Source organism: Eleutherodactylus coqui, chromosome 3 (genome assembly GCF_035609145.1).
Source record: "Eleutherodactylus coqui strain aEleCoq1 chromosome 3, aEleCoq1.hap1, whole genome shotgun sequence".
In the NCBI taxonomy this organism is placed as follows: Eukaryota; Metazoa; Chordata; class Amphibia; order Anura; family Eleutherodactylidae; genus Eleutherodactylus; species Eleutherodactylus coqui.
The window spans coordinates 73169068-73182656 of record NC_089839.1 but is presented as its reverse complement, the minus strand read 5'-3'; the positions used below and the strand labels follow the sequence as shown (position 1 = coordinate 73182656).

The 13589-nt window shown below is 39.6% G+C and overlaps 1 protein-coding gene across 1 annotated transcript in view; it reads left to right on the top strand.

Moving 5' to 3' along the window:
• The window catches only part of CCDC85A (coiled-coil domain containing 85A), a 313500-nt gene that overhangs the window by 161535 nt on the left and 138376 nt on the right, over positions 1–13589 (top strand). The window contains exon 4 of the mRNA XM_066594525.1: positions 5632–5655. Within this exon, the coding sequence (XP_066450622.1) occupies positions 5632–5655 (24 nt within the window). The remainder of the gene's footprint in view (positions 1–5631; positions 5656–13589) is intronic.

The following is a 13589-nucleotide window of genomic DNA, read 5'->3' as shown; positions in this document are numbered from 1 at the left end:
AGTCGAAATGAATTAGTGAACACTGAAAGGAAACCATCAATTGTAAAAAGAGCAGGGTTAACATTTACAAATAGGTCATACAGAATTTCCTGGTGGTCAACACAGCTTGACAAAGTCTAAAGAAACAGTAAACATTCGACTGATCAAGGACAAATCTTGAAAAGCAGAACAAATTGACACAAAATCACTTTGATCATAGCTATATTTTCCTAGTGTCTGGTTAAGAGGCTTTTTTGTCAAGGTGTCAACTTTTATGGGAGTATTAAATCACTGCTGTGATTGCAATTGGAAATTACAGTCGTAGTGCAAATCTATATATTCTTGTAGAGAAATAGAACACATCTCTGACACATCTCTATAAGTAATGAGCAGTATAATGGTCTTGAGCATTTCATTGTGACATATTGTATTTCAGAGTGGTTAGAAATAGAATACATATTTAATACAGTACAAGATATTTTGTGAAAATTGTATGTATACGCACATTTATAATGTTCCTTAGAATATTCTTTGAAAAGTATAATTACAGTCAAAGGCATACAGTATTTAGTGGTGCAAAGTAATTCCTTTATTTAAGCCACTAAATCAGTGTTCTGTGTGTCAATGACTGCTGTGCATTTTGGCTAAAAGACTATCTCCACCTAATTAAAGATGGTTGAGTATATTAACAGAAAGTACAACCTTTTTGCTTATAGATCCTTTCTGAAAAGGTCTTTTTTTAGTATAGTTGACTTACCTGTCAATTATAACTAGAATTAAGGCCTTAAAAATTAATCTAAATTTTAAAACATTTTTAGTATCAACCCGATTTATCCTAGACTAATATAATCAACCCTTATATACATATTAATAAACACAGAGTGAGTATCAGACATCTTCTTTCCAACTTTTATGTTCCAGATCCCCCATTCCCATTCTGTAATATAGCAGCCCCTTCCTCTGCTGTCCTATGTGACAGATTTATTCCTAAATCATGGTGATGGACATCTGTTGTCCATCTAGTCCACTGCCATGCTGAGTGTTATGCTTAAACGAAGTCTGTGATTGTTCTCAGTAAAATAAATCTTGTAATCTTGTAGATATGACAGTTTTTTTAATTGCTAACAAAAATACATGATGTTATAGCAAGCTTTCAGACCTTTCAAGGTTCTTCCTCAGGAATAAGACTCTGAGAGGTCAAAAAGCTTGCTATAACATCATGTATTTTTATTAGGCATTAAAAGGTATCATATCTACAAGATTACTTGATGTCTCTTACTGAGAACACTCACATTTTGCTCTACTAGCTAACACGGTACCAAATACTTTTTAAAGGAAGTCAGTTACTTGAAATTGTCCCTATAAACTTTTAGCACTAGTAGATCGGCACTAATACATGCAGTAATACATCTTTTTTTTCTGCCAGTATTTCCATTATAGAGAAATCTTCATTTTTCTGCCTTGCACACTGTATGCAAACGAGCATTAGACGATCTAATGGGTGGTTCGCTCAGCCTTGACTGGTTCCAATGACTGCTCTCCGTATTCTTCAGCCCCTCCCCTTGCCTAACAGAGTGGAACTGTCAATCATTAGGCAAAGGTGATTCAAAAAGAATGGTTCAAAAGTAAACCTGATTAATTCATACATAAATTGACATACTACAGCCAGAATGTCATGAAAAGACCAAAGGACTATTCGGGTCTTTAATGCACCTTAAATATGTTTGGTGTGAGTGCCATTGGTGACATGGCAGATGTCAAGTTGATATTCTAGTTCTGTTCAGACATATTCTGGCGTATTCTCTGTTATCAATTCCGCTTTGTTATCTAGTGTCATCGATAGTGCTCACATTGAACTTCTGTAGGGTGTATTAAAAACGTGAAGAGTTCTATCTTTTCATGTCATTCTGGTTATTGTATGTCCATTCACATACAAATAATCTATACTCGTGTATGATTCTTTTTGAACCAACCTGTATTTAGTTCAATTTCTGGACATTGCAATTAATTGCAAAAATTATTCAGAAAAGTTACATTGTAACCACATGGAGCTTATAAAGTGCTGCAATAATAAACTAATATCTAAAAAACAAAGCCATTTTTAAATCTGAATGGGGTTCCTTGAAAAAATCTTTTCATTTTATCCCTAGACAGCTAAGCAATTCCAAGGGTTCTTCATACTCCAACGACAAAATCTGCCCAAAGAACCCTGCGTCCCATGCTTATTTGCTCTGCAAAATGCCGTATACTACTTCCCATTGTGATGAATGAGTAGTCAAATATAATGAAAGGTACACATTCATCATATGGTAGCTTCTGACCCATTGCTCATTATCTATATCATTAATGCTATAAACCTCTTAGTGTCCCTAAAGCCATGTTAAGAAGTTTTATAACTTTTACTTTGGCAAAATGATTTTTCATTTCTAAACTACTTAACGTTTTACTACATTGAAACTAAAATTTACAACTTGGCAGGGGAATGATTTACTTATGATGTAACAGAAAAGACCAATTTATATTATAGAACTGTTTGCCATTATTTTTATTGTAGAGAAGATTACAAAAAAGCTGTTGATGTAGCAATATAGCTTCAAACAGTTCCCATGTTGCTATCTCTTTTCGTTGGGTCAATACATTTTTCTCAGATGGAAACTTCAAGTTTTGATTAAATGTCATGGAGAAAAGATGAACTTTCTGCTAAGCCTTAAATAATTCTTTAAGGTACTTAATCCATTCAAGGATGAGCTGAAGATATAGTATAGTGTATCGGAAGGGAGAAAAATATCCACATCTGTCTTTGCTGTGCATTACCAGAAGTGCAGATCTCACTACTTTAACATATGCTTCACCAAGGTCACTGCAAATAAAACACTTATTACTAGCACTTTCTGCATGTAATTGCAACGAGGTTTATAAATAACTGTGCTTGCTTTCACTGTTATTTTTTTAGGAGCAATTTATTAAAATTGCCGCAAAGGAAAATGGAGCCGTTTCCAACAGTAACCAATTATGTTGCAGCTTTCATAGAAAAAGTGGTCTAAAAATTAAAATCTGATTGCTTGAGTAACTGCTCAATTTTCCTTTTCATCATTTTTAAATTTTTCCGATTGTGACATTGATGCTGAACCTCATGGCAGAAGATATTTGTTAGCATACATTCATTACTTAACATAGAACAGACATCACTTGGTTCTACACTACAGTACTTATCAATCAGCAATCTACAGTATTCTGACATACTACAGTAGAACTGAACTTTCTTTAACTTTTGGCCTCCTTGATCAAAACATGGGGCTGAGAGCGTGATAATGTGCTAAGGCCTCTGTTCATATCACATCCAGCGTTTGCTTTGGTAGCTGAAAGATTTTGATAGCTAAAGTTTAGGTAAGCTTTTAGCATACATGTGACTATAATTCCTTGACATACCTTTTTCAACCCTTTAATGATCAGTAATGTTTTGACTTTTCTTTTTTTTTATTTCCACTTTCCAACAGCAATAACTTTGTAGTTTTTCTGTCACTATACCTGTATGAAGGATTGTTTTTTAACCCCTTCACGACCAAGGACGTACCGGTACGTCCTGTGGCCGCGGGGTATGTATGAAAAGAGGTTGCGATGCAACCTCTCTTCATACAGTGCGGGCGTCAGCTGTTTATAACAGCTGACACCTGCGGGCAATAGCCGCTAGTGGCCGCACGGCCGATTTCAGCTATTAACCATTTAAATGCCGCTGTCAATTCTGACAGCGGCATTTAAATCCCGCACGCCCCCCACCGCGGTGAGATCGGGAGAGCCGTGCAGGTGTCATGGCAGCCGGGGGCCTAATGAAAGGCCCCAGAGCTGCCTTAACAGACTGCCTATCAAGCCATCCACACAGGGTGGCTTAATAGACTGCCTGTCAAAAAGCAGTATGACGTAATGCTATAGCATTACGTCATACTGCAGGAGCGATCAAAGCATTGCATCTTAAAGTCCCCCAGGGGGATTTCAAAGTAATGTAAATAAAAAATCAATAAAGTTTTTTTTCATTGAAAAAAAAAAAAGTTGTAAAAGTTTAAATCACCCCGCTTTTGCCATATCTATTATTAAAAAATCTAAACAATAAATTAAAAATATGTATTTGGTATCGCCACGTCCGTAAAAGTCCGAACTATCAAAGTAGTGCATTATTTTTCCCGCACGGTGAACGTCGTCCAAAAAAAAATAAATAAAGAACGCCAGAAATGCACTTTTATAGTTACCCTGTCTCCCAGAAAAAATGCAATAAAAAAGCGATCAAAAAGTCGTATGTATTCCAATATGGCACTATCAGAAACTACAGGACATCTCACAAAAAATGAGACCTTGCTCAACTACGTCGACGGAAAAGTAAAAAAGTTATTGCGCGCACAAAATGACCACAGAAAATAATTGAAAAAAATTTAATGTCCTTGAAAAAAAAAAAGAGGAGTATAGTAAAAAAAAAACTATACAAGTTTGGTATCGTAGTAATCGTACCGACCCATAGAATAAAGTTATCCTGTCGTTTTTGTTGACGCTTGTGCGCCGTAGAAGCAAGACACACTAAAAGATGGCGAAATGTCGTTTTTTTTTTTTTCATTTTACTCCACTTAGAATTTTTTAAAAGTTTTTCAGTACATTATATGGTACTTTAAATAGCACCATTAAAAAATACAACTCGTCCCGCAAAAAACAAGCCCTCATACAGCGATATCGATGGATAAATAAAGGAGTTACGATTTTTTTAAAGGGGGGAGGAAAAAACGAAAATGGAAAAAGAAAAATGGCCGCGTCATTAAGGGGTTAATAGGTAAATTGTATTTTTAATAGTACTATTTAATGTATCATATAATATATGTAAAACACCATTGTTTTTTATGGATTGTCTTTATAGAATTCAGGGTATGTCAAAAGTGGCATGTTAGCTTAGTTCTGCAGGTCAGTACCAATGCAGTGATACTTAATTTATAGTTTTTTTTTGTTTTTCTACTTTAATTTAAAAAAAAACTAAAAACCTTCATTTAAAAAAAATGCTTTCTGTTGACATATTCTGAGACCTGTAGCATTTTATCTTTCTGTGGATGTAGCTGCATAGGGGCTCGTTTTTTTGTGGGTTGACCTGTAGTTTTTATTGCCACTATTTTGGGGTATATACAACTTTTCTTTTTGTTCCAATGGTTTTTATTGAATCTTTTTAGTTTTCATAACAAGGTACAAGCAAGTACAACAAATGAAATATATATCTTATATTTATATATAAGATTACCAAGTTTAAAAATTCAATACTTTAGTATTCTGGGCTCTGACAACTTCACTCTAATGACTTATTGACTCATTGTAAAGGTGGATCATAATCGCAGCTGTTAAGCTACGTGGTAGCCAGTCTGCCTGTGTTCCAGCCCCCTACAGGCTATCCCGTGTACTGGACTATATATGGTTGTGGCTAGAGGAGTTAAAACCTCTACCAGCACCACTACCTGAGGGAAAAACAGACAGCTCTGAAGGAGTTGAGGGGACCGCAAGTCTGAGGTCTGGTGGGAACTAGTGAATGCCCCAGGTCTGACAGGGAGGACATACCCCTAAACTCACACACTGGTGGGTTATGGTAAATGAACTGTGTTGATCAGAATATTGATGTTATGGCACTAGGCCAATGTAGCGAGGAACATACATGTGTAAGGTCAGTGGTCAGCATTTAATTTGTGTTTTGGTGTGTGTGCATTTTAAAAAGACTGTGAACCATTGCTGTGTGTAATAAAGCTGACATATGCCAGAGATTTAAAGACAAGGGGAAACAGATAAAAAGATGGTGATACAGGCACAACATTCCAAGCTTGGTGAAAGCTGAAGGTCAGGCCCTTTCATTAGTTCAGAGACTGGAAAGAAAGATGTGCATCAGAGCCGGAGCCGCGAGACAATCAGAGGAGCCTTTGATTGTCCCACAGCTCCCGCGCTGAAGCACATTTTTCTTCCTGGTCTCTCTGCCATGTACAGGACTTCTCGTACATCCACAAGCCTTTGGAACCGTGTCACCCCACCAGTTCTCCAATTGGTTTTATTCTAAACCAGCGGAACTGACAAAAGGGCCTGACCCAAAAATGCATTTTCCCTTGCTGGCTTTTTATGTTGTTCAAAAAAGAAGTGATTTTCAGCTTTTACCAAGCTTAGACTGTTGTGCCTATATCACCATTTTCTTATCTCTTTCTTCTCATCACATTCACGTCCATCCAGGTAGAGCATCATCTGGCAGGCAGCACCTCTACCTTTCCAAACACTTACAATTCCAGAGCCTTGATTGGTTCATCACTTCCACTGAGTTTTGCTCCACCCTCAATTCATTCTCTATCTTTGCTACTCACAAAGATTTAAAGACGTGCAGTCATCCAGTATTTCTGTGAGTGGCACAATCCATCTTAGATGAAGAAGACGGCGGTTCCATGAATGACTAAATCCCAAAGTTACCACAGTATATATTTATATATATATATTTGATTGCCACATTTATATATATATATATATATATATATATATATATATATATATGGTTTATTGAGGTAATGGTTTCTTCTATAGTAGGGATGTCTATGCTTTTCCAATGTCTCAATATGGCCAGGTTGAATAAGGCTAATATTTTGCTGCATATTACACAGAATTTCTGTAGGATTACAATTTGAGCTGAGTTAATATTCAACAGTGCTAAGAAAAGGGATTTGTGGACTGTTTAATAGAGATGAGCGAGCATACTCGTCCGAGCTTGATGCTCGTTCCAGTATTAGGGTGCTCGAGATGCTCGTTACTCGAGACGAGCACCACGCGGTACTCGTCTCAATTAAACGAGCACTGACCATTGAATTCAATGGAGCCGGCAATACAGCCGGCTCCATTGAAAGCAATGGGCTGCCGGCGATTACGGGATGAATTGTCGGGAAGGGCTTAAATATATAAGCCCTTCCCTGCAATTCATCCAGAAATGTGTAGAAATAAAAAAAATATATATACTCACCTGGTCCCGGCAGATGGAGTTCAGCGCGGCCGGCTGCAGTCCTCCTGAACTGCTCTGAATAGCTGTGAGTAGTATTCAGCAGATGGGGATTTAAAATCCCCGCCTGCTGAATGAGCTGCCTCTGATTGGTCACAGCCTGACCAATCAGAGGCAGCTCTCACTCACACCCATTCATGAATTCATGAATGGGTGAGTGAGTGCTGCCTCTGATTGGCCCTTCCCTGCAATTCATCCAGAAATGTGTAGAAATAAAAAAAATATATATACTCACCTGGTCCCGGCAGACGGAGTTCAGCGTGGCCGGCTGCAGTCCTCCTGAACTGCTCTGAATAGCTGTGAGTAGTATTCAGCAGATGGGGATTTAAAATCCCCGCCTGCTGAATGAGCTGCCTCTGATTGGTCACAGCCTGACCAATCAGAGGCAGCTCTCACTCACACCCATTCATGAATTCATGAATGGGTGAGTGAGTGCTGCCTCTGATTGGCCCTTCCCTGCAATTCATCCAGAAATCTGTAGAAATAAAAAATATATATATACTCAGCTGGTCCCGGCAGACGGAGTTCAGCGCGGCCGGCTGCAGTCCTCCTGAACTGCTCTGAATAGCTGTGAGTAGTATTCAGCAGACGGGGATTTAAAATCCTCGCCTGCTGAATGAGCTGCCTCTGATTGGTCACAGCCTGACCAATCAGAGGCAGCTCTCACTCACACCCATTCATGAATTCATGAATGGGTGAGTGAATGCTGCCTCTGATTGGCTCAGGGGCAGCTCTCAGCTGAATGACAGCTGAGAGCTGCCCCTGATTGGCCCTGCGCTGAGCCAATCAGAGGCAGCACACACTCACCCATTCATGAATTGATAAATAGGTGTGAGTGAGAGCTGCCTCTGATTGGTCAGGCTGTGACCAATCAGAGGCAGCTCATTCAGCAGGCGGGGATTTTAAATCCCCGGCTGCTGAATACTACTCATCTGTGTAAAGTGATATTAGATATATATGATCTCCAGTTTGAACCCCTCTAAGTAATTGTTTTCCCTAAGGGCTTGGGCTAGTGGCTCCAATGATTATATAAAGATCAGTGAAGATAATGAGTAGTCTTGTCTAGTGCCATTTGTGTGGTTAAATTCTGTTGATACGTCTCAATTTGGAAATACACGAGTGGAAAATTGAAGTACAGTGCAGATAGAGCTTGTAAAAAACTAACCCTCAAAACCTATTTTTGTCAAAGCCACAAACTCATATGCCCAATTTATGCAGTTGAAATTTTTTCAGTACCAAAGATAACAGTACTGCAGGGAGCTTCCTAGACTCTATAAAGTGTGTAATATTTTAGTATTACACTCGTATTATCTGGAGATATTTCACAAATTCCCACTTAATGTTTTCGAATTAATGCTGGTAGGATAGGGTCCAATTTTGAGGCCAGTATTTTTGTGTAGCTTTTTATGTTCATGTTCGATAATGATGTCAGAGGTTCTGGAGGATATCTGAGTTTTCCCTTGGTTTTGCAAGGGTAACTATTAAAGCTTGTTGGTTTACCTTTGTAAAAGAACCTTCGATAGCTGCTAGCTGAAATGTTTTGCACATATGTGGAGATAGAATAGCTGAAAAAGTTTTATAGTAAGCATTTGTGAGTCTGTCTGGGCCTGGTGATTTACCCACCAGTAGATAATATGTTTAAAAACTTCTGCTACTGTGATGGGAGAGTCAAGGGATTCTTTCTGAGCTGTGAAGAGGGTGGGTAGATTAATTTTCTGTAAGAACGCTTGAACATGATGAGTTGCCCTCAGAAATGTGAAAGGGTCATTCATCAGGTTTTATAAAGCTGAATAATAGTCTAAAACAGTATTTGCTATATCTCTTGGATTTGTAAATTTTCCTGCATTATTTTGGCTTAGTATTTATGGGATCTGGGATTTAAGATGTTGGGCCTTGAAAGTAGAAGCTAATAATTTCCTAGATTTATTGTTTGGTTATACTGGGTTTTGGTTGCTTTTAATTTTCTTTTGTAATTCTAAAACAATATGTTCCGAAGTGTCCGTCTGCATTGAAATAATACTTCCACTTGTTGTGTTGTTTGTATTGATTTATTTTGTGTTTCAAGGACTTTAATTTTCTCTAGTATTTCTTGTAAAAGTCTGCTTCTTTCTTTTTAACATAATGCCTAATTCTTAGAAATGAGCCCCTTACTGTTAGATTTAATGGTGATATCTATGTTTGCTATATCAGTCACCAGGATATTGTCCAAAATGTCTTCTTAGGGCTCAGTTACACGGGCACCATTCTGCCTATGTTCCTGTATGATAAGACAGCTGCACTGCAGGTGCGGACGACTCTCTGCACCGGACAGTGAAAAACACATGGCCAGCAATGGAGCCTGTCTTGCGGAGAGTTATCCGCACGCGTTGCGGCCGTCTTATTGTGCAGAAACACAGGCAGATCAGCGCCCGTGTGACTGAGCCCTAACTGTAAGGCTGTAGCAGTAGTATGCGATGAATCACTCACCTTTGTGGCAGAAGGCTCTTTTGGAGTGTCTAGTCTTTGTCTCTGTTTCTTTGACCTAGCAGGAAGAGAAGGGGCTGCAGCTGTTCTGTTGATGATAATGACCATCTCTCTGCAGGAACTTCAGCTTGGTTTCTGCAGGACTGCTCTCCAAAGTTTAGTTCACAGAAGCGATCAAAGCAACGGTGCTATGAAGAAGAGCCTTGCTTGACAAAGGTTCAGAGTCATGCCCTCACCGATGCTCGGCATATTCCGTGCACTCAGTTGAGTGCCCTATGGTCACTGAAGTGGGAGAGCTGTCCTGTGAGCTTGCAGCTGTGCCATTTTGATCTATGGTGGGGAATGGGAAAGGAACAGATTGATAGGTTTGCCCAAATTAACGGTTGACTCCTTCCCCCTCTGAGGCATTCTAAGGTTGTTAGCAACAGGTGAGATCCAATTAGCAGTTTCTTAAACCGCTGTGTTGTCGATTTTTGGCCCTGGTGGTGAAGGAGCTCTGCATTAGGCAGCCATTCAGTCCAGCAACCAAGCCACAGCCCCAATATACACAGCTTTCTGATCACCTTTTGCTCAATATTTTTTAAGAAACAGGGTACCTCAGAAACAGAATGATTAAAGAATTATGGTTTGTAATTCAGTTGCTACCTGCATTTACAATGAATGATTATTGTTCAGATTCCCACAATTCAGCGAGAATTTGATCGATTATAATCGGTCAGCGTAAAAGGGCCCTTTGTATATTTAAGCAATGGCATTGCTATTTAAGTATCACTTTAGCTTCATTGTTCATTTTTGAAAAGCAGGTCCTAAGGTTAAGTGGTCCTTTAAAATGAACAAACAAGTCTATTTAATTTATTTAACAAAGCTAGTAAAGTTTTATCTCATAATAAAGTGTCATGCATGAAAAAATGTAATAACGCATTGAACGGCATCAGATATCTTTGTTTGAAATGGTAATAGGAATTGCATAGCAGATGCCTTGGGAAGCACCCAGTATGTCACAGGATTTCCCTGCATTGCAGAGCCAAGATGAGTTATTTGCAGCTCTAAGCAGTCCTGCTTCTTCATCAGTTATATCTACATTAAAAAAGAACAGTGAAGATGACAAGATCACAGACTCGTAGGCAGAGCACAAATCACTATATACTTCTCAATTAATGTTGAACTCAAAATGTATGATAATTGTCATTTTATAATAATACAGGGTTAGCAAAATTTAACTATTAAACTCCCTCAGCTCAGAGACCTCGGGGGGTGGGGGGGGGGGGGGGGCATTCTCCTATTCTAAACGAGACACAATTCAGACAATGGCCACTTCAAAAAACGCACTCGCCATTTATGAAAAAAATATATATATTAAAAGAGTCGCTCATAGGTGGAGCTATAGTGGAATGGATCTGCCTTGACAAGTTGAGGAGATAGCAAAAAATGTCATGGAGCTATCCTGTGACCTCTGGTGAGGCTACACACCCAGTTCCTGGCTGATGTCAGCTTTTTGTTAAGCACAATTCTTTGCTGCCACCAGCTGCAATGCTGTTGAAGATGGCTTGAACCTCAAAACCCATTTAGCCCTGGTCATTTTAATTAAATAAAAACAGAGGAGTGAAAATTAATCCCTTGTGATTTCTTCTTTCATAAATCAGTCAGATAGTTGTGTCATGCTCTGATCACTATTTTGTTACCTTGACAGTTGGACCTGGGACAATGTCAGATATTAGGGACAGTATTTGTTGGCATGGCAGTGGTAGAAAACATGATTTTGTGAATGGAGAGCGTTGTTGAAAACCAAAGGGTATTTGTAGCATGATTTGCATAGCTACAGCTATGCACCAACTGTTTTACTTAATGTTTTTTACTAAAATTTATTTTTCTTAGAAGGCAAGTGATTGATCTGAAGTGTCCATTGTCCTTATTTCCTCTTACTTGGAGAAGGAGAACGGCCTGTAGAGGCCTCTGAGTTGGAAAAATGTAATTTTGCTAACCCTGCCAATTTTTGCAGAGTTGGGTCAGGTCAGCCCCACTGATTTTTGGTGGAAAATCAAGGAGTGTGTTTTCAATGTGGCTCAGTGGTTAGCACTGTTGTGATCCAGGCTAAAATTTCATGAAGGACAACATCTGAATAGGCTTTGAAAAACTCCATACAAAAGTTGCCCTTGGTCAGATTTGAACCTAGAATTCCAGCACCACACAGCAGCAATGATAATTAAAGACAGAGCCACCAGACTTGTTTTTTCCTCTACAAAGGAGAAGAAGGAAGATAATAAACACGAAGTGAACATAAAAACTCCATACGATGTTGCCCTTAGCCAGATTTGAGTATAGAACTTCAACACTGCTAAGCAGCACTAGGTGTTTCTTCTCAATAAAGATATTTCTCTTTGTGTTTATTCTTCTCCTCCTCCTCTGGAGAAGAAACAACAAGTGTGGTGGTTCAGTTGTTAGAACTGGTGCCTTGCAATGCTGGAATTCTAAGTTCAAATCTGACCAAGGGCAACATCTACAGTACAGTGTGAAACTTTTAGGTAGGTCTGAAAAAATGCTACAAACTAAGGTTTTTGTTTAAAAAAAAAAAAGACTTTTCTCTTCTAATTTAAACACTCATATCCCACTCATATCATCATATCCTCTCTGCTTTAAAAAACAACCCTGGACCCGACTGATGTTGCCAATTACCAACCCATCTCAAACCTCCTCTTCATCTCCAAATTACTAGAACGCCTGGTGTACTACTACATCATATGCTTTCTCTCTGACAACTCACTACTCAACTCCTTCCAGTCTGCTTTCTGCTCTCTACACTCGACCGAAACTGCCCTCACAAAAGTATCAGATGACCTGATAATGGCAAAGTCTAGGGGTGATTACTCCCTACTAATCCTCCTTGACCTGTCTGCTGCATTTGACATTGTCGACCATAACCTCCTTCTCACTATGCTCCGCTCTATTGGTCTACAGGACACTGCTTGGTCCTTGTTCTCCTCCTACCTCTCTTACCGCTCTTTCAGTGTCTCCTTTGATGGCTGTATCTCCTCTTCACTTCCTATCGCTGTTGGGGTCCCCCAGGGCTCGGTCCTTGGTCCCCTTTTCTTCTCTATCTATACAGCCCCAATTGGACAAACCATCCACAAATTCGGCCTCCAATACCATGTCTACGCTGACGACACCCAACTATACACCTCTTCTTGTGAGATCACTGAACAATTCCTTCAAAATATCACCAACTGTCTGTCCACAGTCTCTAATACTATGCCCTCCCTTATTCTCAAACGTAACCTCTCTATGGACTGTCAGCAGGCCAAATTAAGTAACCTAATTTTTTACTCCTAGTTACTTTAAAAAGAATTGGGATCAGGTTGTTGCAATTATATTTGAAAAATTGGGCCAATTACTCCCAACGCAATTATTCCAATAATTGCTCATCCTTAAAGGGGTTGTCCCGCGGCAGCAAGTGGGTCTATACACTTCTGTATGGCCATAATAATGCACTTTGTAATATACATTGTGCATTAATTATGAGCCATACAGAAGTTATAAAAAGTTTTATACTTACCTGCTCCGTTGCTGGCGTCCTCATCTCCATGGTGCCGACTAATTTTCGCCCTCCGATGGCCAAATTAGCCGCGCTTGCGCAGTCCGGGTCTTCTGCAGTCTTCTATGGAGCCGCTCGTGCAGAATGCAGGCTCCGTGTAGCTCCGCCCCGTCACGTGCCGATTCCAGCCAATCAGGAGGCTGGAATCAGCAATGGACCGCACAGAAGAGCTGCGGTCCACGGAGACAGAGGATCCCGGCGGCCATCTTCAGCGGTAAGTATTGAAGTCACCGGAGCGCGGGGATTAAGGTAAGCGCTCCGGTAAGCTTTCTTTACCTCCCTGCATCGGGGTTGTCTCGCGCCGACCGGGGGGGGGGGGTTGAAAAAAAAAAAACCCGTTTCGGCGAGGGACAACCCCTTTAATTGTGGCCAACATTATTGGCACTCTTGAATGTTAAGGGAGTGGTCCAGGTTAGAAAAAAAATATGGGGCTGTGTTGGGGTCTTGGACACAAGTCTTTAGGGCCATACAAACCTAGTGACAGGTATTGTAATAAATTCTCTAGTCAGTATAGGC